General features: G+C 42.1%; 5 gene segments (V, D, J or C); all 5 read left to right on the forward strand.

Annotated features, from left to right (window-relative positions):
* Window positions 1-4,276: 4,276 nt before the first annotated feature.
* LOC113838200 lies at window positions 4,277-4,868 on the forward strand. The segment is given in 2 exon segments: window positions 4,277-4,319; window positions 4,402-4,868. Coding segments are annotated over 2 exon segments (510 nt in total).
* A 2,807-nt stretch (window positions 4,869-7,675) lies between these two features.
* On the forward strand, window positions 7,676-8,254 carry LOC113838202. The segment is given in 2 exon segments: window positions 7,676-7,721; window positions 7,827-8,254. Coding segments are annotated over 2 exon segments (474 nt in total).
* Window positions 8,255-12,222: 3,968 nt separating this feature from the next.
* On the forward strand, window positions 12,223-12,669 carry LOC113838201. The segment is given in 2 exon segments: window positions 12,223-12,268; window positions 12,350-12,669. Coding segments are annotated over 2 exon segments (366 nt in total).
* Window positions 12,670-17,919: 5,250 nt separating this feature from the next.
* Window positions 17,920-19,918, forward strand: LOC113838203. The segment is given in 3 exon segments: window positions 17,920-17,962; window positions 18,045-18,340; window positions 19,703-19,918. Coding segments are annotated over 3 exon segments (555 nt in total).
* A 2,455-nt stretch (window positions 19,919-22,373) lies between these two features.
* LOC113838204 lies at window positions 22,374-22,820 on the forward strand. The segment is given in 2 exon segments: window positions 22,374-22,419; window positions 22,501-22,820. Coding segments are annotated over 2 exon segments (366 nt in total).
* Window positions 22,821-24,000: the final 1,180 nt, after the last annotated feature.

A 24,000-nucleotide genomic window follows, 5' to 3' on the forward strand; every position in this document is an offset into this window, starting at 1 on the left:
ACATCAGGTTCATACGTGATCCAGCTGTGCTTTCTGATAATTCAGTTTATTACTCAATGAATGTCATTTCTGCTCAACATGGGACTTTTGTAACCTGGTCCTTCAGTAAAGTCAGTTCAGAGTCTGTATGGAGACGGCATTTCAAGCATGGTTTATTGTCTTCTAAAGGACCTGAATATGGGATTACCAAACAGGAAGGTATCGAACATCTGCATCTGATCACATGCTAATGTTCTTGAGAAGTGAGATCTACTCACCTAGAAAATCTCTCACACACATTTGCCATTTTATCTAAATGTAACAGGGTCCCCTAAATGTATGAGGGTGACACCTCAGCATTGACAGAGCCAGCTCATTTCTCTAAGAGCCAGAAATTCCAGCTGTGTTCTCTGAGGAGTTCCCCTCACGGTGCACGAAACTCTCTCTTAGTAACTTTTATATAACTGCAAGAAAAAAAAAACAAAACATGACCACCTATGACCAAGGATATTTATAAAGAAAGAAAGAACTTACTTGAGGTTATGGTTCTCAACATTAGAGTCCAAAATTTACAAACCAAAGGCTTAGTGGCTGGAGCTGCAGTTGATGGCTCATAGCTTGATCCACAAGCAGGCAGCAGAGTTGAACACTGAAAATGCCATGAGATTATAGAACGTCTAATTCTTCCCCCATTGACTCACATTCTTCAACCATACCACACCTACTAGTACTTCCCAAAGAGTGCCTTATGAGAGGACCAAGTATTCAACAAATAAGCCTTTGGCAGACTTCCTAATTAAAACAACCACAGCCGCAGTCACTGAAAGGAATGCAGGATTGGCAATTAGTAACATACAAGGAACACAGAGGTTGGAGAAGATGACAGCAGTTTTGTCAGGAAGAGAAGGAAATGACAGATTCCTCTGGCTGAGTCTGGAAGGTTGGGCAGACCTCCTCCTCTCCATGGGAAGTGGTTTTACACCAGATGTGATGTTCCATATTGTGTACTAAGAATTCCACAAGAATCTACTTAATAAAAACTGAAGGTGCTATTTTATGATGAGGTCATATCTCAGGGACAGGAAAGGCTCTGCAGTTCACAGCAGAGAACAATTCACTGACCCAATGTTCTGTTTCACACACTTGCTGTGTTTAAGAAGAGCAATATTAAATCCACAACATGACGACCTCTAGAGAGGGAGAGCCTTTGGCATGCTCATTCCTAAATGGATGTCTTTGTCACAAGCCTCCCCTCAGTGCTCAGGAACCTATGAAGAAGAGTGGCTGGAATGATTGCAGGAACCACAAGTTATGGGCAGCATCAAGGAAACCATCTTTAGGACACAATATAACAGATGCACATGTGAACTCACAGAGATTGTGAACAAGATTTAGAGAAGCTCAAGCCTGTGGTGATTTCTTGATTGTACAAATAAAGCTGAAGATCAAATGAAGGAGCATGTCACTAACTAACCATGGAGGTCTGGATGTCTGTATGGAAAGACAGGAAGTGAGATAGCTGGACAGAGTGAGGATATAAGCAGGAAGACATGAAACTTTCATTTCTGGTGGGAAGCTAATGAGGTAAAGGTGGCTTTGGTTTGCTCATTCTCTCTGATCTCTCAGAATTTTCCTGTATATCTGACTCCAGGTTTTTACTTTGGAGACAAATTAAGGACTCTATTCATACAAGACAGACAAAACCCAAGCAGATCAGGGGCAGTGGGTACTAAGTCCCATCCTTAGCAAAGAAGCCATTCACTATTGACAACTGCTGGGAGGCAGTCATTTTCCACAGCAGAGAGTCACAGGTTACATCAACCACACTTCACAGGAGTATTAGGAGAAGAAAACAAGGACTTCACTGAATTTTTCTGTATATGTGACTTTTTCTTTCTGTTTTATAAGTGAAAGGAAACACATATAACTGGGTACACAGGGAGGTGGTGAAAAAATCTGTGAGAAATTAGGTGTGAAGGTAAAAATTTAGATTAATTTGAATTTAAAAACAAGAAAAGCATGTGTGTAAACACAAATACATTGAACTCAGTAATTATATTCTTGTGTCCTATTCTTGTATATTCATGAGAAGAGTAGACATCAACAATGAGTTTGCACACTATCTCCAGTTTCTAAATTTGGTTTTCAAAAGTCATAGTCTGTCAAATCACAATTTTCTATATCAATAACATTGCCTTATATTTAATATATGAGTTTGGTGTGGAAACAGAAGACTTAGCAATTAACTTAATATCTCCTATCATTCTTTCTATTTCAAATATTGAATATATATATCTATACAATTGTGGAATGTGAATTCCTGTGTTTTCTGACTTTGTTCCCTTCCTCTGTCACCTCCCCTTCTCACCTCAGCCTCTGGGAATCAGAACAATGCTGTCCATGCCAGGATTTCCACCTTTTCGTTCTCCATGTGTCTCAGGTCAGGCAGTGTTTGTCTTCATGACCCTGGACTATCTCACTTGCTGTCACTCACTCAGGTCCATTCAGTTTCACACACAGGACAGAGTTTTCCTCATCTCAAGGTCACATCACAGTATTCTCACTGATTCTCTCTGCCATCCTTTCTTTGTCAATGACTTATTCCTCAAATACTGTGAATAATTTCTTATGAATCATTTTATTGTATCTTCAATCATTTTTTGAATCGATGACATATTTTGATGATAGTGATCAGCCAATCATCCCATTAACTCCTAAATTCCCACACCCCACAAACCACTCTCAGCTTCATAGTGAAGTCCTTTTCTTATCTTGACTCCTGGGAATGATCCTGCCATAGATGCAGATGTTGGCGTAGACCTCTCATGAACACACGTTCCTGTCTCTCATCTGTAGCCTATTGGTTGACTGGGAGAACTTATGGTGAAGCTGTGTTTTGTTTGGTGAAGAGTGCACACCAGTCTCACCACACTCGTCTACAGACAAACCAATGAAATGCCCTGATCTGAGCATCAGCCCTAGTTATCTCTTGTTTCTGACAAGTTATACTAAGTTATGTGATGGGCATTCTCATGTGCATTTAATTTGTGAATCAGTAATAATTAAACCTGGAAATTCTTGACACATCTATGAACACAGATTAGTATTGTTTAGATAAATGCCTATCAAGTATTTTTAATTTTTAATTGATTTTTATATACTTGTGACTGAGTTACATGCATATGTGTATATGGACTCATGTCATATTTATGCTGTGTGAATTAATTTCAAACTTCCAATGTGAAGTATTTATCCCTGGAATCATATATATCTCCAATATGGAAAAATCTGAGCAGGTTGTATTTTGTATTTCCGTGTGTGTGTGTGTGTGTGTGCGTGCGTGCGTGCGTGCGTGCGTGCGTGCGTGCGTGCGTGCGTGCGTGTGTGTGTGTGTGTGTGTACAGCTAATAGGGAACAGAAGGCTAGGAATTTGGGAGTGAGATTTTGGGAAGCATAGGGTATGCTTGTACATCTTTATTTTTCCTTTTTGATTCATTTAATGTGTCTAATTTATAGGGGATAGCTATGGTGTATACCACCATCTTTCTCAATTTGTTTAATCATTATAATACCTTCTGTAATCTTGACTGTGTGTGTGTGTGTGTGTGTGTGTGTGTGTGTGTGTGTGTGTATGTATTCATGCCTTCTGGAATGGTAAATGGGTTTCAATTTTCTAATTTGGATGACTTTTATATTCTCTTTGTGATTGATGTTCTAGCTAGAATCAAGTACTGTCTTGATTAAGATGGTTCAAGTTAGGACAATTTTCTTCTTCTTATATAAGGACTGACCATTCAATTCCATGACATTTCTTCATCACTGTAGAGAGCAAACAAATAGAAAAAAGAAAGGGATTTAAAGAAGAAAACTAAAAAGAAACACATATGGAGAATTCCAGAAAAGAAAATATTAAAAGCCAAGTTTTTCAGAGCCTCTCAGTTTTTCAAGTGCCCATTTAGCTCCTCTTGCCTCTATCTACGAAACATAAGCATGGAAGAAGTATTGGGTGGGAGGTTGGGCTAGGAGGTCGGGTCCTGACAAGATGTGTATCCTGAGATCCCTGTAGTCCCCATGCTCTCTAATCCAGACTCACAGAGTAGGAAGTCAGACACAGTGATGGCCATATTGTTAAAAGGAAATGGAGTGTTATCCACCCTTCTCATTTATAAAGACAAGGCTGAATCCCCACATGCAAATGCATCTTCTAGATCTAAGTCAAACCACCTCCTGGGCTGTGGGAGCTCACATCTCTTTCACAGGAGGCTGACCTCTGAGAAAAGAGGGTGTAGCCCAGAAGATGAGATTGTTGGGTCTTCTGTACCTGGTGACAGCCCTTCCTGGTGAGTGTGACCATTTCATACATGTGTCCATGAGGGGATGTGACAACATGTGATTGAAAAAATTGACTCTTCCTGTCCGAAGGGGTCCTGTCCAAGGTGCAGCTTCAGGAGTCAGGACCTGGCCTGGTGAAGCCCTCAGAGTCACTCTTCCTCACTTGCTCTGTCACTGGCTACTCCATCACCAGTGGTTATTACTGGATCTGGATCAGGCAGTCCAGAGGGAAGAAGCTAGAGTGGATGGGGTACATAACCCACAGTGGAGATGCTGTCTACAACCCATCCATGAGGAGCCCCATCTCCATCACCAGAGAAACATCCAAGAACCAGTTCTTCCTGCAGCTGAACTCTGTGACCACTGAGGACACAGCCACATATTACTGTGCAGGAGACACAGTGAGGGGACTTCAGCATGAGCCCAGACAAAAACCTCCCTGCAGAGGAGCTCTGGGCCTGCAGGGGGAGCTCAGACCTAACCAAGCTCATGAATTCATCCTCAAAGCAGGGAATATTTTGTGTTCAGATAACCCTACCTGGGTCTGTGTTCTGTGATCTCCTCCTAAAAATGTCATAGGAATGACATGCAACCCAAGTGTTGATCTTGTAACACAGAGCCTCACCCACATAGTAACACTCAGCAGAGTAAGTGGTCTCATGGTACAGTTCCCCTAATTCAGTCAACAGCAGTGACATTTGTTTCTGTGATATCTTTATATAATTCTATCTCACATTAGGGAAATTCGAGACAAAAGGAAGAGAAGGCATGAAGCCTGAACAACATTTCTGAAATTCTCATAGAATCACAGACAAAGAGGCACAGGATATATATATATATATATATATATATATATATATATATATATGTCACACTGGCTACTCCAACCAGTGATTATTACTGGATCGTGATTAGGGAGCCCTTCCTTACAGCCTTCAGTTGACTCCTGCCTCTCCATTGCCATGAAAAAACTATATCTCACATATTCATACCCAAAGGTCAGGAATACATAAGCAAGACTCAAATATGAGATTTGCAAGAATGAAGAAATGGATATACATCCAATCAGACAAGTCAAGACCCACAGGATTAGAATAGACTGGTATCATAGTATTGACTTTTGGAGAAACAGCTTCTAATTGGAGTCAATATTAACAGAGATATCTCCAAGAGCCAATAGTTAAAATCTGAACAACCTGCCATGTATTACTTTGCAAAGACATGGGAAGGAAACTTCAGTATGAGCACAGACACAATTATCCCTGTTTTCAAGACAAACAGAGACAATGAAGAACTGTTGAGGCTGCTTAGAACTAGCAGACATATCTTAGAGTATGGGAGGATGGGGACTGTCCCATGTGCTTTCTCAAAAACAGACTTATGGCTGCTTAGATGTTCAAATAAGCTGCTTCCCCTTCCTGCTTAAACAATCCTTTAGAGGACCCCTGCAATGTCATATCCCATGACATCCACTATTTTTTTTAGTCTCTAATAAGAGTATCAATTTTTACCTATGGAGAATCTAAAGCATCCATTTGGCATGCTACATTTGATAAAATAAACATAAGAATAAACCTTTCCCTATTTTTCCATGAATCTGTAATTCTAAGAGTTGGTGATATATATTAGCTCAATTGGAAATCTCAGGAAATTCTAAGTCATCTGAAAACCATTCTCTTTAAATTCTCATAGGTTGAGGAGTAGCTACAACCTCCATGAATTAATGTTATTTTCCACAGTTGGTGGATAAACAAGTTGTCTGTAGCCATAGTTTGGGCATTGTGCATGATTCCATAGACAAACTTATGACAGTAGGTTCTCCAAACCAGTAGGCAGCACTGTAGATGCAGCAGTCCCTAAGAAGTAAATGGTAGCTGAAGCTGATAAGAAAGTTGTGTACTGAACAGGTTCCTATGTTTTGTGTGGATTTCATTGCCAACATCATTACATTAAGATACTGTGGATTAGACAGAAGGGAAGCCATGTAAGCTCCTAGCTCCTGATGCTTCTTTCCGGCAACATTAATTGGCTCTGATTCTTGATATTGAAGAAGATCAAAACACACATTAGCTGACTCCTGTGTGTTTTCTGGGACATTTCATCTCAAAGCTGTTATCAAATCATCTATTTCAACCTGCAGTTATTTTCAGGCTTGGTTGAAGCTATGATGCAAACCAAAACCTGTGAATGCATATTTCAACATTAAGATTGAAAGAATTTGAGATAGCCTGACTTCCAGGGACTTAATTGTTTTCCTTATTCATTAACCTGAACTATGTCTATGTAGCCATGGAGGTGAAACTCATAAGCCCTAGCTGTGTGGCATTTCCTTGTTTTATTTTTCATTATCAAAGGAATATTTAAACTAAGTTTATTATTAGCAATTTGACCGAAGAGCTTAAGAAGAAATCATCTTCACAATAATGCACAGGAAAAATTTCCAGTAGAATGGGATGTTTCCACATGAGAACACACTGTATTACAGGCAGTGGGGATTTCCCCACACCCATTCACACCATGCCAGGTACCAGAGAAAGATGGCAGCAGACAAAATGAAAAGGAACAGCAGAAGCAAAAACATAATGGAGTCTGTGGACTCCAGCTTTGCCTATCAGAGATTCATCCATCCGGGCTTCACATCCTGCTGAGGTGACAGCTGATCGTCACTTGCCACCTGCAGCTCCTCTGACAGGGCCACCTGCAGACACAGAAGTCAAACACAGCTCCCCTTGAAGTTCAGATTCTTAGTCAGTCCCCATTTCTATGGACGAATAGGTAAACGAGCAGCAAAGGAAAACGGAATTAGATGATCAAACAAGAAATACACACACTGTCTGGAAAAGGCTCATGCATGTGATTATCTGAACACTGGAATTCAGGCATGTCACATGACCTCCATACAGAAAGGGAGTTTCCCACATCAGGAAGCGGCTGCTCACAAAGCTATAGCTATGCAGGGAATTTTATATTCATCAAGGATGAGGTCCACACAGCAGTGCCAGCTCCTATAGAAATGAGCACCACAAAGCAATATTATTGAGGTTTGTAATCCCAGACATGGAAAATTGAGTTGAAATGAACATGAAAATGAGTCTTTATAGAAAAAGGATAACAGGAGATGATTCAAAAATGATATAATTTAATGACATTTTCCCCAGCATTAACATCAAGATCTGATTCCTCCAGCACATTCACAAATAACATAGGACCTGCCAACTCCAGGCTCCACCACAGCGCTTGCTATAAAGCAGGAAGACATGCAAATAGACCCTCTCTCTGCTCCTGAAAAACAGCCCACTCCTGACCTTACAGCTCAGAGAGAGGAGCTCAGCTGTGGATCCCAAGACTTCACTCAGGGATCAGCATGGAGTTGGGGCTGAGTTGCATTTTCCTTGTTGCTCTTTTAAAAGGTAATTTATGGAGAGCAGTAGATGCTGACTGTGTGAGTGGACATTAATCTGAGGGACAATGGACATGTGTGATGATTTCTTGACCAGGAATTTCTATGTTTGCAGGTGTCCAGTGTGAGGTGCAGCTGGTGGAGTCTGGGGGTGGCTTGGTGAAGCCTGTAGGGTCCCTGAAACTCTCCTGTGCAGCCTCTGGATTCACCTTCAGTGACTATTGGATGAACTGGGTCCGCCAGGCTTCCGGCAAGAGGCTGGAGTGGGTTGGAGATATTAATAAAGATGGCAGTACCACAAACTATGCACCATCCGTGAAGGGCCGGTTCACCATCTCCAGAGACAATGCCAAGAACACTCTGTACCTGCAAATGAAAAGTGTGAAGTCTGAGGACACTGCCACTTATTACTGTGCTAGAGACACAGTGAGTGATCTCAGTGTGAACCCAGACATAAACTTCACTGTGAGGCCACTCACGGCCACCAGGGGGCGCACAGCACACACAGAACACAGGTTCATCCCACAGACTATGAAGGCATAACTGAGCAATCTTCTCAGCAGCTTAGGCTTCTTTCATCTTATAGTTCCCAGAAAGCCTCTCTAAATATTTGTGCTGTGGGTAACTGTTGTCCTCTATACATCTCCTGTGTTTCTGCTGTTATTTAAGAAACATGGATGCTCCTGTGTCTTTTTTGTTCACAGAATCAAGCAGATCCTCAGTCAGATTTCTTTATTAGAGTATCATTATATTTAAGGGAAAATCAAGGGTAAGAAGGGGCCCATTACAGGTGCACAAATGCTCCCAAGGCTCAAACCTTCTCGCCCCTCCTGACAATGGTGCTCATCAGGTTCATACATGATACAGCTGTGCTTTTAGCTAATTCAGTTTATTACTCCATGAATGTCATCTCTGCTCATCAGGAGATTATTATAAACTTGTCCTTCAGGAAAGTTAATTCAGTGTTTGTGTGGAGATGGCATTTCAAGGATGGTTTATTGTCTTCTAATTGACTTGAATATGGGGTCACACCACCAGGACGGCATTGAACATCTGCATCTGGTCACATGATAATATTCATGAGAAGTGAGATTTACTCACCTAGAAAATCTCTCACACACAATGGGACATTTTATCTACATCTATCAGGGATCATGTTGGGACATGGGGGTGTGGGGGGAGGGTGTCACCTTAGCAGGGAGAGAGCCAGCTCATTTCTCTAAGAGTTACAGAAATTTGTTCTCTGAGAAGTTTCTCTTAATGTGCAATAAACTGAGAAAGTTTGTCTTAGTAACTTTTCTGTAGCTATGGTAAAACAGCAAGACCAACTATGTCCTAGGCAACATGTAAAGAAAGAAAGAACTTGGTTGGGATTATGGTTTCCAATAATCCAGTCCATGGTTTCAAACTAAAGGCTGAGTGGCTGGAGCAGACATTGATGGCTCAAGGTTTGATCCACAAGCAGGCACAGAGAGGCACACTGACAATGCCATGAATGTGAAGAACCTTTAAGCCTTCCTCCATTGACTCACTTTCTCCAAGTAAGTGGAGGCATAGCCTGGACAATATCCCTTAAGTTCTCATAGAATCACAGACAAGGAAGCACCGTATGTATTTCTTTGGAGCCCTATGGCCTACAGTTGACAGCTGCAAAAGTTTCCATTGCTATGAAAAAAACTGTATCTCAAATGCTCACAACCCAAGGATCAGGAATAAATAAACAAGACACAAATATGAGATTTGCAGGAATGAAGAAATGGATACACATCCAATCAGCCAAGTCAAGATCTACAGTTACTTTCGTATTGATTTTTTGAGACACAGCTTCTCATTGAAATAGTATTAATAGGGATATCTCCAAGAGGCAATATTTAAAATCTGAACCACCTGCTATATTTCACTTTGCAAAGACATGGGAAGGAACCTTCAGTGTGAACACCGACACAATCCTCCCTGTGCTCAAGACCAGTAGAGACAATGAAGTACTACTGAGGCTGCTGGGAACTAGCAGACATCCCTTGGAGTATAGGATGTTGGGGACTGTCCCATGTGGTTTCTCACAAACAGGCTTACAGCTGTTTAGATGTTGGAATAAGTGGTTTCCCCTTCCTGCTCTAACAATCCTTTAGAGGCCCTCAGCAATGTCACATTCTATTAACTACTGTTTGTTTAGTTTCTAATAAGTGTATCAATTTTTACCTATGGAGAATCTAAAGCATCCATTTGGTACATTATATATGATGAAATAAACATTTTATGAATAAACCTTTCCATATTTTTCAATGAATCTCTCATCCTAAGAGTTGGTGATGGTTATTAGCTCAATTGGAAATCTAAGGGAATTCTAAATCTTCTGAAAACCATTCTCTTTATTTTCTCAGAGGTTGAAGAGTAGCCAGAGCTTCCATGATCAATGTTATTTTACACAGTTGGTGGAAAAAGTGGTCTATGTTTCTGGCTTCCAACATGTGTCTGTAATAGGGCACACATGGTTATTATTTTCACACAATTACTGTTTGAGTTTTGCATCCTTGTAAAGATTACTTTCTGAATCAGTGTCCCATGTATTGATGCCTTTGAAGGTGTACCTTTAGCTTGTGGAAATGTCTGAGGGACCATTGGGTATAGGGGGAAATGCTGGCCACACCCAGTTGAAGGCTGGCACAGGTGTAGCAAGGCTTTAAATATGAGGGTCACATGAATGCTGCTCTCTGTTCCCTCTCTTGCCTTGTGTTAAAGGACTGACTCCTTAGTCTGAGTACTTCCTAATAAGCAATCTGTTTTTCACACTAGTTCTGACTCCATTGTGATCTGCATTAATTGTTGGGCCCTTGCCAGATGATGTCACCTACAGTCTCTCTCTAAGTCCCTTCCATTGGCCACAGAGGTCCTCATCACAGTTTTCTGCTAGTGTTTTCCTATTCACATTGCCTGCATGCTCACTGCTGTGATCTCTGACTCATCTGAAGGTAGGAAAGCTGGAGTGTTTATCTGTGAGTTAGAGAAGATCAGTGGGAGAAGAGATGGTTGGTGTTGCTTCAGGCTTAAGGATTACTGTTTTGAAGAATCTGGAAAATGAAAAGAAGGTCTACTTTTCCAGGCCTTAGCCTTCTCTGGATACTATGATAGTGACCTTGGCCATGTGCTAAGGAGTTTTGGTGATGAAACAGACTATAAAATGTGGGATTACTGAGATCCAGATAATCACACCTCATTGAATAGTTCAGTGTGAAGGTGAAAACCAAGATATCCATTGTTATTTCTCTGACACCAGGGGGAGGTCAGGCCACATGGCAGCCAGTGACATACGGTGATCATAGTGAACCTGGAGACTGGGCAGACTCTTTACACTGGGAGTCTGTAGATTAGTTACTCAGTATCTCTTAGATATACCGAATAAAACACACAAATTCTTGAGCAATATCTAATGAATTTGAGATGCCCTATTTCTTCTTTTATTCAGGCAAATAATTCTTCAACAACTATATGTGTCCAGTTGATACAAACATTAATAGCACCAGCCAGGGTCTCCTGATTATGGTCAGTGAGAACTGAGTTTTAAACAGCCCAGGATGGAGAGGCCACAGCATGATTGAGACTGTGACAAGTTTATTATTTTTAAAATCAGAATGATAAGAGTATAAAAATTGTAAGGACAGCAGGGGACACCATGGAGACATTAATCACTAGGATGGAAATCAGATGATGATTGGAGGGTCTCCAGAGCCTCTGTGGATTCCCTTCTTAAAGACTATCAGCTGAACAACACCTTATACAGTTGATATGTGAAGACGAGAATTTTTAAACACAGTAAAAATTCATTTTTAAATATTGAACAGATGTGTATTTTCTCATTTTAAAAATATTTATTTATTTGGGATTTTGGTAAAACTTTTTTTTCATGAAAAATATTCTGATGAAATTCTATGTCCAATCCTCTCAGATATTTTCCATACTCCTACCAGAAGCAAAACGCTTTTATTCTATTGAAAGCAAAAGAATATACAAGAAGAAAGTTATTATAAAAAGAAAGAAATTCACCAATAACACACACCTGTAACAGGCAGAAAAATAAAATATTAATATCTTCCAGATGAAAGAGTGAAATATTGCCCAATTTAGGAAGTTGTGTAAATTCCATTAACAATTTTCCTCATCAATACCAACACCTGTGAATTTGTCAGGGAAATGAAATAGTTTCTCAGGCTGGGCTTCTATTTGTAAATTGAGGGATTAGGCCTTGATGTTATATCCACAGGGTCTGCACAGGTCTCAGGAATGACTGCTTCCTCAGACAGAATGAGGATTTAGACCTCAGCATCCTGCTGCCTGACCCAGGTGTCCTCTACCTCCTTCTTCTCCAGCTGGACTCGGGTTCTTATCTAAGAAGCACCCTGCTCATGAATATGCAAATCACAGGAGTCTATGGTGGTAAATACAGAGATGTCCACACCACCAACAACGTATCATCAGTGTCCTCTCCACAGTCACTGAGCACACAGGTCCTCACCATGGGATGGAGCTGGATCATCCTCTTCCTGGTGACAGCAGCTACAGGTAAGGGCTCCAAGTTCCAGACATGAGAAGGGGCCATGCACTCAGGTGACAGTGACATCCACTCTGCCTTTCTCTCCACAGGTGTCCACTCCCAGGTCCAGCTGCAGCAGTCTGGGGCTGAGCTGGTGAAGCCTGGAGCCTCAGTGAAGCTGTCCTGCAAGGCTTCAGGCTACACCTTCACTGACTATGCTATGCACTGGGTGAAGCAGAAGCCTGGACAAGGCCTGGAGTGGATTGGGGGGATTGTTCCCATAATTGGTATTGCCAACTATGGACAGAAGTTTCAGGGCAAGGCCACACTGACTGCAGACACATCCTCCAGCACAGCCTACATGGAGCTCAGCAGCCTGACATCTGAGGACTCTGCTGTCTATTACTGTGCGAGAGACACAGTGTTGTAACCACATCCTGAGTGTGTCAGAAACCCTGGAGGAGCAGGAAGCTGTCCTGTGACTGAGTTGACACAAAACATCAGCCTGGGAGTTACTCAGAAACCTTCAGCCTGAAAGCCCTGTTTCTGCCTCCTCCTAACTGTCCTGTAGGAGGTTTTTCAATTTTTCCAAGTGACATCTGAGAATGAAGTGTTGCTGATTGAGTGTGCCCTGCGGTTCACCAGACCTTAAGGAGATCTTTATCAGTGACCAACTCCATGGACATGCGTCCTTAATGACACAAATATAAGGAGCTGTGAGAGCACATTATGATATGAGTGTGTTTGTGCCATGCGGGGTGTGTGTGTGTGAGAGAGAGAATGTGTGAGTGAGTGTGTGCATTGTGTGTGAGTGTGTATGTGAGTGTGAGTGTGTGTTTGTGTGTGTGTGTGTGTGTGTGCATGTGTGTGAGTTGGTATGTATGGGTGTGTGTGAGTGTTCATATGTTCGTTCATGTGTGTGCATGTGAGTGTGTGAGTGTGAGTGTGTGTGTGTTCGTGCCTCTGTGTGTGTGAGAGAGAGTGTGTGTGTGTGGGTATGTGAGTGTGTATGTGAGTGTGTGTGTGTTTGTGTGTGTGGGGGTGTATGTGTGTGTATGTGTGTGAGTGTGTATGTGTATGAGTGTGAGTGTGTTCAGTGTGTGTGTGAGTGTGAGTGGGTGTGTGTGACTGGGTGTGTGTGAGTGGGTGTGTGTCCATGCTTGTGTGTGTGCATGTGTGTGAGAGTTAGTGTGTGTGTGTGTGTGTGTGAGTGTGTGTGTGTGTGTGTGTGTGTGTGTGTGATTTAAATAAAAGACATTAGAACTGTTGTTGAAGTAGCTGGAATTATGCTATAATAAGAATTTGGCCAGGAAAATAGATCAGCGATATCATCACAAACAAAAACACATGTCAAAATTCAGTTTATTGTACTTAACAGCACACCAAATACTTTAGTAGAAGTTGTTACCAAAGATTTGTGGGGAGTCACTTTACCTTTCCTCATAATTTCAATTCTATATGCTAATTTATAAGTAAGTCTAATCCTGGATTTCTTTGTTAGTTGTAATCACATTCATTATCAATTGAGAGATGAAGATGACCCGAATGTCACACTGGTATAGAGTCTGTTACTCTCTCAGCATTCTGGGCTCCTGCTCACATAACACTGGGCCAGAGCAGGGGATCCTGACCTGATGATGTGAGAGGCACTGATGTCATCAGGAGCCCTGGGTGATCATTGCCTGTTTCCTGAAATTGGATTGTCTCTGCAGCACGTTTAGATTGACACTGACTGACAATGACTGGACGTCAGTGTATGACACAGGATAACCCCAGCACCTTCACATACACACACACACACACACACACACACAGACACACACACACACACACACAGACACACACAAACAGACACACACACAGACACAGACACACACACACAGACACAGACACACACACAGACACAGACACACACACAGACACACACACAGACACACACACACACACAGACACACACAGACACACACACACACACACACACAGAGAGAGAGAGAGAGAGAGAGAGAGAGAGAGAGAGAGAGAGAGAGAGAGAGGGAGAAAGAGATTGAGAGAGATTTTTATTTTTATAGGTGTCATGGCCAACTTATATCCATTCTTTTTTCTTTTTTTTTCTTTCTTTCTCTTTTGTTTTTTTGGTTCGTCAAGACTGGTTTCTCTGTGACTTTGGAGGCTGTCCTGGAACTACCTCCTGTAGACCAGGCTGGTCTCGAACGCACAGAGATCCTCTGCCTCTGCCTCTGCCTCCCGAGTGCTGGGGTTAAAGCATGTGCCTCCAATGCCCTGCAAGAGGCTGATAATCTCCCCCTCGGTGAATCGAACCCTGGTCCTCTGAGTGACAGGCAGGGATACTCACCACTATACTACAGAGGACAACTGCTATATCCACTCTTAATTTTGGACTCAGTTACGACTTTCATATGTCTTTATCTAAGCAATTCTGTTTATGTGGGCTTTTTGTTTCTGTTCTGTTTTATTTAGGAGAACACAATTCCTTGGGTCTACATAAGCTGAATATCAGGAAAAATAATTCTGCCATTGATAGCATGGCTACTATCTGACAATTTTAATTACAAAAATTTCTTTTCCTCCAAGGCCCAGTGTCCTCCCAATGGTTTATGTGCAGTATAAAGGTTCATCAGTATAATCAACTCTCTTCCTCAGATATAAACCACAGCCTCAGGATATAAAGTAAAGAGGATTCCTTATCTGTATATCCCTGGGAACTCTCAGCAGAAAGACTAACAGTGATATGATGGTTGGGTTGTTGTTAGACGTGAACTTGCTGGACTAATGCCAGGTTCATAGGGCTGACTTCTGTGGGGAGAGACTGGATTTCTCAAGAATAGTCAAAGCTTCCATTCTCCACAGAACTCTATCTTATGTCTACACTGCTGCATTACAGTCACACAAGGTTCTTCAGACAACCTTCCTGACCTATGAAGGATTGCTGATAGAGGATAAAACTGTCTACAAACATTTCAGAGCAATCCCTACATGGGGTGACAATAATCAATTGGAGACCACGATCTGTCAACGAAAACACAGAGGTACACAGTCTGATATTGTGTATTATGATTTCCAAATGACAACAAGTCAATATGATCAATAATATTGCTAAGTATTTTTGATATGAGGCATCAAAAAGAAAAACCAAAATAAATTATTCATGCAGAGCCTGGGGAGTAAGTGCAGAGAGGCCACCAAAAGTGTTTCCTGACTCTACTCAGAGTTTATTCCTCTCAGTTAACCACATACAAGGCCTAGGAGACCATCTCCTATGGCAGTTAGAAATCTCCCCTAGAAGGATACAGGATTCGTTAGTTCCTCGAATCTGTGTCACTAGTCTGGTAATGGTACAATAACAGAAATGCTGTTGGAAGGTTCTCTGTGTCATGATGTCATATGGCCTTATTTCTTTTTTATACATTTATCTATTTATCTCTTATTTTATCCTAGAGTTCCTTTGCCTATATGGTACAGCTTCTCATTTTGTCTTTTTATGGGTTTCCTGAGTATATAAATCAGGTGGTCTCTGCAACCACACCTGTTTCTTGTGCCTTTTCTTGGGCTCCTGTCATTCAGTTTTTTGTTTGCTTTGTCCTGTTCAAATGCATTATTTTTCATCTATTTTTACTTTATTGTATTTTATTCACTAGAATCCTATTTGTTTTTAAAAGACAGCAAGGTGGTGAATACGGATCAGGGGACTTGGGAGTTGAGGAGGGAGGAGGAAGTATGGGAAGAAGCTTCTCCCATCAGCATGTGTTTCCTCTACATTCTGCAGTCAGGAAGGAGGAAGAAGCATGATGGGGAAGTGCTTCTGTGTATGTGTTTGTCTTGCTGGATGATAAATAAAATATTGTGTGGCCAATGAGACAGCAAGTTAGACTAAGAGTCAAAGAGGATTCTGGGAAATGTAGTAGAGAAGTGGTGATCCAGGCAGGAAGTGACATAGCAAGGAGACTCATTTAAGCAAGGAGAAACAGGAAGTATCCCTTTTTCCACTTTGCCTCCTCCAGCAGTGTTGTTATCCACAGGCAAGGTAGGGTGCCAAGGGAAGGTGTCCCATAAGTCTTATAAAATATACAGATTTATGATAATTCAGACTGAGCTAACCAATGAGAATCCTCGTCATTGGCCAAGCAGCATTGTACCTAATACAAGTCTCTCTGTAGACTTAATCGGGGCCCTAATTCAGGCAGGTGGCTGGTGTAGAGTGCACACGTGGCAGTGGGGGCTTGGCGGCTTTTGGCTGAAAGATTTATCATAACAGAAGTAGGTAGGGACCCCATGCTACAATGACATGACAGTGTGCTAACTTTCTAGGAAAGATGGGAAAACATTACTTGGCTGGAAAAGGGAAGAAAAACTTGAGCAGTGTGGTCTTCCTAATCAGAAACCAGGAACTCAGGAAGCCAAGTGTGAATAGTAGATTGGAGTTGGCATGAGACCTAAAAATACAGAAGCAGCACTTACCTTCATAGCAGCATTATTCATAAAATCCAGTTCTTGGTAATAACCTAGATGCCCCTTAACCAAATAATGGATGAAGAAACTGTGATGTGTTTACACAATGGAGTACTACTCAGCAGTAAGAAACAAAGACATCCTATAATCTGCAGACAAATGGACTAAGCTAGAAAAAAAAAACCAGCCTGAGTGAGGAAACCCATTCCCACAAAACAAATATAGTATGTACTCAATCATAAGTGGATACCAGAAATGAAGCAAAGGAAACACAGACTACAATCCCCAACCCCAGAGAAGCTTTAACCCTCTACCATGAACAGATAGGGGCAGATGCAGAAATCCACAGCTAACCAATGGGCCAAGCTCCTGGGGTACAATCAAAATGAGGGAAGAAGGATGATATGAACAAAGGGTCAAGATCATGATGGGGAATTCCACAGAATCAGCAGACCTGAGACAGTGAGAGATCAGTGACTCTGGTCTGACTAACGGGGAGCCTGCATAAGACTGAACAAGACTCCTTAATATAGGTGACAGCGGTGCAGCTGGGACAATACATGAAGTCACTGATGGTGTGAACAAGATCTAACTCTAATGCACAATCAGACTTAGTGGAGCCCATTCTACATGGAGAGAGAACCTGCCCAGCCTAGACACAGGGGTGCCAGGGGGTGGGGAGGCACCTTGGTCAGCCTCAAGGAGATGATGGACAGAATTAGTAGCTTCCTAGGGAAGGACTTATACTCTACAAGGAGCAGATGGGAGGTGGGGGAGTGGGAGAGGGAAAGGGAGCGGAGGGAGGAGAAACTGGAATTTGAATATAAAATTAATTAATTAAAGAATAATAATATATAAAATGTTAAGAAACAAATGAATGGAAAAAAGCAAAAATATACATAGGAGCAGAAGATTGGGGGGTGTTGGTCTAGGAAATGGAGCTGGGGTCATGCCAGTGTGTGTGTCCTGTGAACCCTGTGGTCCCCAAAGTGTCTTACCTCAGACACACACTATAGAAAATGAGACACAGTGATGGCTGTGTTGTAATGAGGAAATGGAGTGGTATCCACCCTCCTCTTTTATAAGGACAAGGCTGACTCCCCACATGCAAATGCATCTTCTAGTTCTATCTTAAATCCCCTCCAGAGCTGTGGGAGCTCACATCTCTCTCACAGGAGGCTGACCTCTGAGAAAAGGGGGTGTAGCCTAGAAGATGAGACTGTTGGGTCTTCTGTACCTGGTGACAGCCCTTCCTGGTGAGTGTGACCATTTCATACATGTGTCCATGAGGTGATGTGACAACATGTGATTGACAGAATTGACTCTTCCTGTCTGCAGGTGTCCTGTCCCAGATCCAGCTTCAGGAGTCAGGACCTGGCCTGGTGAAGCCCTCACAGTCACTGTCCCTCACTTGCTCTGTCACTGGTTACTCCATCACCAGTTCTGACTGGAGCTGGTTCAGGCAGTTCCCAGGGTTAAAGCTGGAGTGGATGGGGTACATTTATAGTGGTGGCACCTACTACAACCCATCCCTCAAGAGCCGCATCTCCATCACCAGAGACACAGCCAAGAACCAGTACTTCCTGCAGCTGAACTCTGTGACCACTGAGGACACAGCCACATATTACTGTGCAAGACACACAGTGAGGGGACTTCAGCATGAGCCCAGACAAAAACCTCCCTGCAGAGGAGCTCTGGGCCAGCAGGGGGAGCTCAGCCCTAAGGAATCCTAGAAACTCTAATTCTGTAGAACAGGGAAAGAAAAACGCCTGGTTTCCTCTGCCTTTGATTCCCACTCCCCATGCACAGAGAAGACAGGGGTGTCTTCTCTCTCTGATGCTGAATTGCTGTGTTTATGTAAAATCAGTTAACTGCATGCAAGATCCAGGAGACCTCTCTATTTCATCTAGAGCCCATGCCTTGAAGGACACCAGATCTGGCAGAGTTCAGTTAGTTCCTAGAATCTGTCACTCTCATGGGGATGCTACAGAAACAGAAGTAACACAACTCAAAGGCATTCCCCATCTTATAGACAGTTTACCTATGGTAGAATGATTTCCTCAATTGGAAAACTAGGAGCTGGGACACTTGTCCCATGGAGAGGTGATTTCAAGGCTCTTCATGCTGAGAGTCACCTCCATTCTGTACAGGGGTAGGGGCAGGACTGTAGAGTGGGAAGGATTTCAGAGCAGGGTTCCACAGTGGAGTGTTAAGGTCTCTCTGTACTCACAGACATGCTCCTTTATTACTTTGAGGATGTTCAGAAATACTGACCTAATGTACAGGAGCACTGCATGAAACACAGCACACTCCAGGCAAAAACAAACAAGTGTAAATTTTCAAAAGTTATTTACAGAAAAATAATAATTTACACAACTTAAATATGTTTATTTTTTGAAACTGAGTGTCACATACCAGTTGACTTCATGAATCTGTTCTAAGCTACCTCCATGGAACCAATTCCTACTATTTAATATCTGGATTCAATATTCAGAAAACATTGATATTCCTTCTAAAATCATCAAAACTTTATTTTATTGGCCTCTGTGGCACAAATCAGGCAGAGTGGTGTCTGTAGTCAATAACACAATTAAATAAGACTTGGATTATACCACAAACATGTAATAAATAATAGGCAATTCCTTAATTATTTCCCAGTTTCTCAGTTTTGTCTCCTTCATCTGCTCAATTCATTCATGGCGAATGCTTTCACCCCAGAACTCATTGTGCAGCAGGAAATGCAGATGAAGCCTCCCTATGTTCATAAATAAATAGCGTATTTTTTGACCCTGTAGCTCTGTCTGAGGAGCCCAGCCCTTTACTCCAAGTATTCCTAATGCATGTTTAATATTGAACTCATAACAGTCTCCCTGACTTCACTGTGAGAGCAGATTTCCTTGTTGATTTTTACTGGGATTGGTATTTAGCATAAGATTTTTTATTAAATTTAAATATTTTTAACTAAACTTTTTTTTTATATTTTCTATCCGTTGCAGTACCCGACAATATTCCCACTCAAGTGCCTTTCATATCCATTCCTTCCTCCTTCTGAAATCATGGCTGCTTCATCTTTGATAAAATACCATGACCAAGGCAATGTAAAAAAGAAGCAATACACTGGGCTTACAGCTTCAGAGCCTTACAGTGGACGATGGCTGAATAAAGACTTGGTGATGGGAGCAGCAGCTGAGGGCTCAGAGCTTGATCTATGAGCAAGAACCAGTGGTCTCTGAAATAGCCCGAGTGTTTAGAATCCCCAGAGATTTCCCCAATGACACATTTTCCTCAACAAGGTCACACATACTAAACTTTACAAACAGTTTCAAGTGAGAACCAGGGATTCAAACCTGTGAGCCTATGGGGGACCACCTCACTTTCAGTCCCTGAAGGACTTGCAGTTTAGGCGATTAGTAAAGTCTGAGCAAGATGGAGGCTGGAAGGGAAGGTGGGACTTCTTAGAGATTTCAAGATGTGACCGACTCTGTCAACTGAATCTAGGTATGTTGGGGCAGCTGTAACAGAGTGGGTCCATGAAAAGTTTTCTATCACATGTAATGTTCATGATGTATAAAGAAGCAAATTCCATAGGAATCAACTCATGGAACAGGAAACTGATATTTTAGGGTCAGGTCATATCACAGGGACAGAGAGGAACCTGAAGTTTGCAGTACAGTTTGGCCAGCTGCCCCAAAGATCTGCTTCAATATCCCATTTTTAAGATTAGCTACATGGGCCAAGGGGTGGTGGTGATGGTGCACTCATTTAATCCCAGCATTTGGGAGGCCGAGGTCAGTCAGTCTCTGTGAGTTGGAGGCCAGCCTGGTATAGAGAGCAAATTCCAGGACAGGCTCAGAAAATATGTAGGGAATCCCTGTCCCAAAAATCATAAACAAACAAACAAATACAAAATGGCAACATGTACCCGCAACTGAACAAATTTAAGAAACCTTCTTATGCAGGAACCTATGAAGAAGAGTGGGTAGAATGATTCTAAGAACCAGAGGTTGGAGAAAACATAAAGGAATCAGTGTTTTCCAGACACAACTTGGCAGAAACACATGTGAACTCACAGAGTCGGTGACAGAATGAACAAAACCTATGGAAGCTAAAGCCACACAGTGTCCAAGCATGAAGGAGTGGAAGTGCAAACCACAGCACACTCTTAGCCATGAAGACATTCATAATGGACAGCACTGTGAGGACGTCAACCTTCTACAGTTGAGTGACACCAGGTACATCAGCCACACTCAGGGGAGGCCTCATGATAGGAAGTAAGAGACAACACAAAATGGACTTCTTTGGATTATATTGTGTTTATCTTTTTTGTTTTCTCTTTTTCTTTCTAAGTGACAGAACAGTTTAATGTGGGAGCGTAGGGAGTTGGGAAAAACCCTGTGAGAAGTTAGGACCTTCAGTTCCTCACAGTTAGGAGGGATTTGAAATGCCTTGTAAGGCAATCGTCACACACACTGAATTTAATATTTTTGTATCTTCTTAGAATTTCAAGTGACTGAGAACTACCAAAATAACACAGGCAGACAGTCGTGGACTGATCATGACTGGGCAGGAAGAAGAACAGCAGAGAGGAGTCACAAACAGAAGATCCAGAGGAGGCAACCTGATGAGAACTGTGTCCATGGCTCCCTAGTGGCTGAGGGTTGAAGAAGGTTCCAAGTCTGCCAATGTCTGCAGAGCACACATTGGAAGACAGCGCATGAACCAGGTGCAGAGCATGCAGAAGATTTGTCTCCTGTGCACAAAATTAACTCCTCTTGTAATATGTGTTGTGAAATCACCTCTTTTATATTTTGTGGGAAACCATCATCAAGAGTCCCAGGCTTGCCTCACTAATGTTGCAAATACAAGGAGTATTTATAGTTCTTGATCCTAATGAACCACCCCAGAATTCTAGGGTGCAAAACACCTGATACAGGTGATATGTGAAGACAAGAATTTTCAAACACAGTAAAAATTCATTGTTAAATATTGCACAGATGTGTATGTTCTCATTTTTTAAAAATATTTATTTATTTTGGATTTTTGTAAAACTTTTATTTTCATGAAAAATAGTCTGATGAAATTCTATGCCAAATCCTCCCAGATATTTTCCATATTCCTACCAGAACCCTAAAGCCTTTTTCTATTGAAAGCAAAAGAATATACACAAATAGGGGCATTTAGAAAAAGAAAAAAAATCACCAGTAACAGAGACCTGTAACATGCTGAAAAATATAATATTAATATCTTACAGGTGAAAGAGCAAAATTCCTCCCAATTTAGTAGGTTTAGTAATTTCCATTAACAATTTTCCTCATCACTACCAACACCTGTGAATTTGTCAGGGAAATGAAATAATTTGTCTGGTTGGGATTCTATTTGTCAATTGAGGGATGAGGCTTTGATGTTATTTCCACAGGGTCTACACAGGTCTCAGGAATGGCTGCTTCCCCAGATAGGATGAGAATTTGGACCTCAGCATCCTGCTGACTGACCCAGGTGTCCTCTACCTCCTTCATTTCCAGCTGGACTAGGTCCTTATCTAAGAAGCACCCTGCTCATGAATATGCAAATCATGTGAGTCTATGTGGTAAATACAGGGATGTCCACACCAACAACAACACATGATCAGTGTCCTCTCCACAGTCACTGAGCACACAGGTCCTCACCATGGGATGGAGCTGGATCATCCTCTTCCTGGTGACAGCAGCTACAGGTAAGGGCTCCAAGTTCCAGACTTGAGGAGGGGCCATGCAGTCAGGTGACAGTGACATCCACTCTGACTTTATCACCACAGGTGTCCACTCCCAGGTCCAGCTGCAGCAGTCTGGGGCTGAGCTGGGGAGGCCTGGTGCCTCAGTGAAGGTGTCCTGCAAGGCTTCAGGCTACACCTTCTCTTATGAGAATATGCACTGGGTGAAGCAGAAGCCTGGACAGGGCTTGGAGTGGATTGGAAGTATTTTTACTTATAATGGTGATACTCATTACAACCAGAAGTTCCAGGGCAAGGCCACACTGACTGCAGACACATCCTCCAGCTCAGCCTACATGGAGCTCAGGAGCCTGACATCAGAGGACTCTGCAGTCTATTACTGTGGGAGAGACACAGTGTTGTAACCACATCCTGAGTGTGTCAGAAACCCTGGAGGAGCAGGAAGCTTCCCTGTGACTGAGTTGACACAAAACATCAGCCTGGGACTTACTCTGAAACCTTCAGCCTGAAAGCCCTGTTTCTGCCTCCGCCTAACCATCCTGTAGGAGGTTTTTCTGTTTTTCCAAGTGACATCTGAGAATGAAGTGTTGCTGATTGAGTGTGCCCTGCGGTTCACCAGACTATGAGGAGATTTTTATCAATGACCAACTCCATGGACATGCGTCCTTAATGAAACAAATATAAGGAGCTAGGACAGCACATTATGACATGAGTATGTTTGTGTGATGTGCGTGTGTGTGTGTGTGTGTGAGAGAGAGAGAGAGAGAGAGAGAGAGAGAGAGAGAGAGAGAGACAGACAGACATAGAGAGAGAGAATGTGTGAGTGTGTGCATGTGTGTGTGAGTGTTCATATGTGTACATGTGTGTATATGTGAGTGTGAGTGTGTGTATGTGTGTTTGTGTATATGTGTGTGTGAGTGTGTATGTGTGTGTGAGTGTTCATATGTGTTCACGTGTGTGCATGTGAGTGTGAGTGTCTGTGTGTGTGTCTGTGCCTGTGTGTGTGTGTGTGTGTGCATGTGTTTGTGAGAGAGTGTTTGTGTGTGTGAGTGTGTATGTGTATGTGAATTGTGTGTGATTGTGTGGGGGTGGGTGGGTGTATGTGTGTGTGATTGTGTGTGTATGTGTGTGAGTTTGTGTGTATGTGTGTGAGTGTGTGTTTGTGCATGTATGTGTGTGTGAGTGTGTATGTGTGTGTGAGTGTGTGTGTGCATGTGTGTGTATGTGTGTGTTTGTGAGTGTGAGTGGATGTGTGTGAGTGTGTGTGTCCATGCCTCTGTGTGTGTGTATTGTGTATGTGTGTGTGCATGTGTGTGTGAGAGGGAGTGTGTGTGTGTGTGTGTGTGTGTGTAATTTGAACCAAAGAGACTGTTGTTGAAGTAGGTGGAAATACACTATAATAAGAATTTGACTAGGAAAATAGATCAGCAATATCATCACAAACAAAAACACATGAAAATTCAGTTTGGTGTACTTAACAGCACACCAAATACTTTAGTAGAAGTTGTTACCTAAGATTTGTGGGGAGTCACTTTACCTTTCCTCATAATTACAATTCTATATGCTAATTTTTAAGTAAGTCTA

The sequence above is a fragment of the Cricetulus griseus genome, chromosome 5, assembly GCF_003668045.3.
Source record: "Cricetulus griseus strain 17A/GY chromosome 5, alternate assembly CriGri-PICRH-1.0, whole genome shotgun sequence".
Classification (NCBI taxonomy): Eukaryota; Metazoa; Chordata; class Mammalia; order Rodentia; family Cricetidae; genus Cricetulus; species Cricetulus griseus.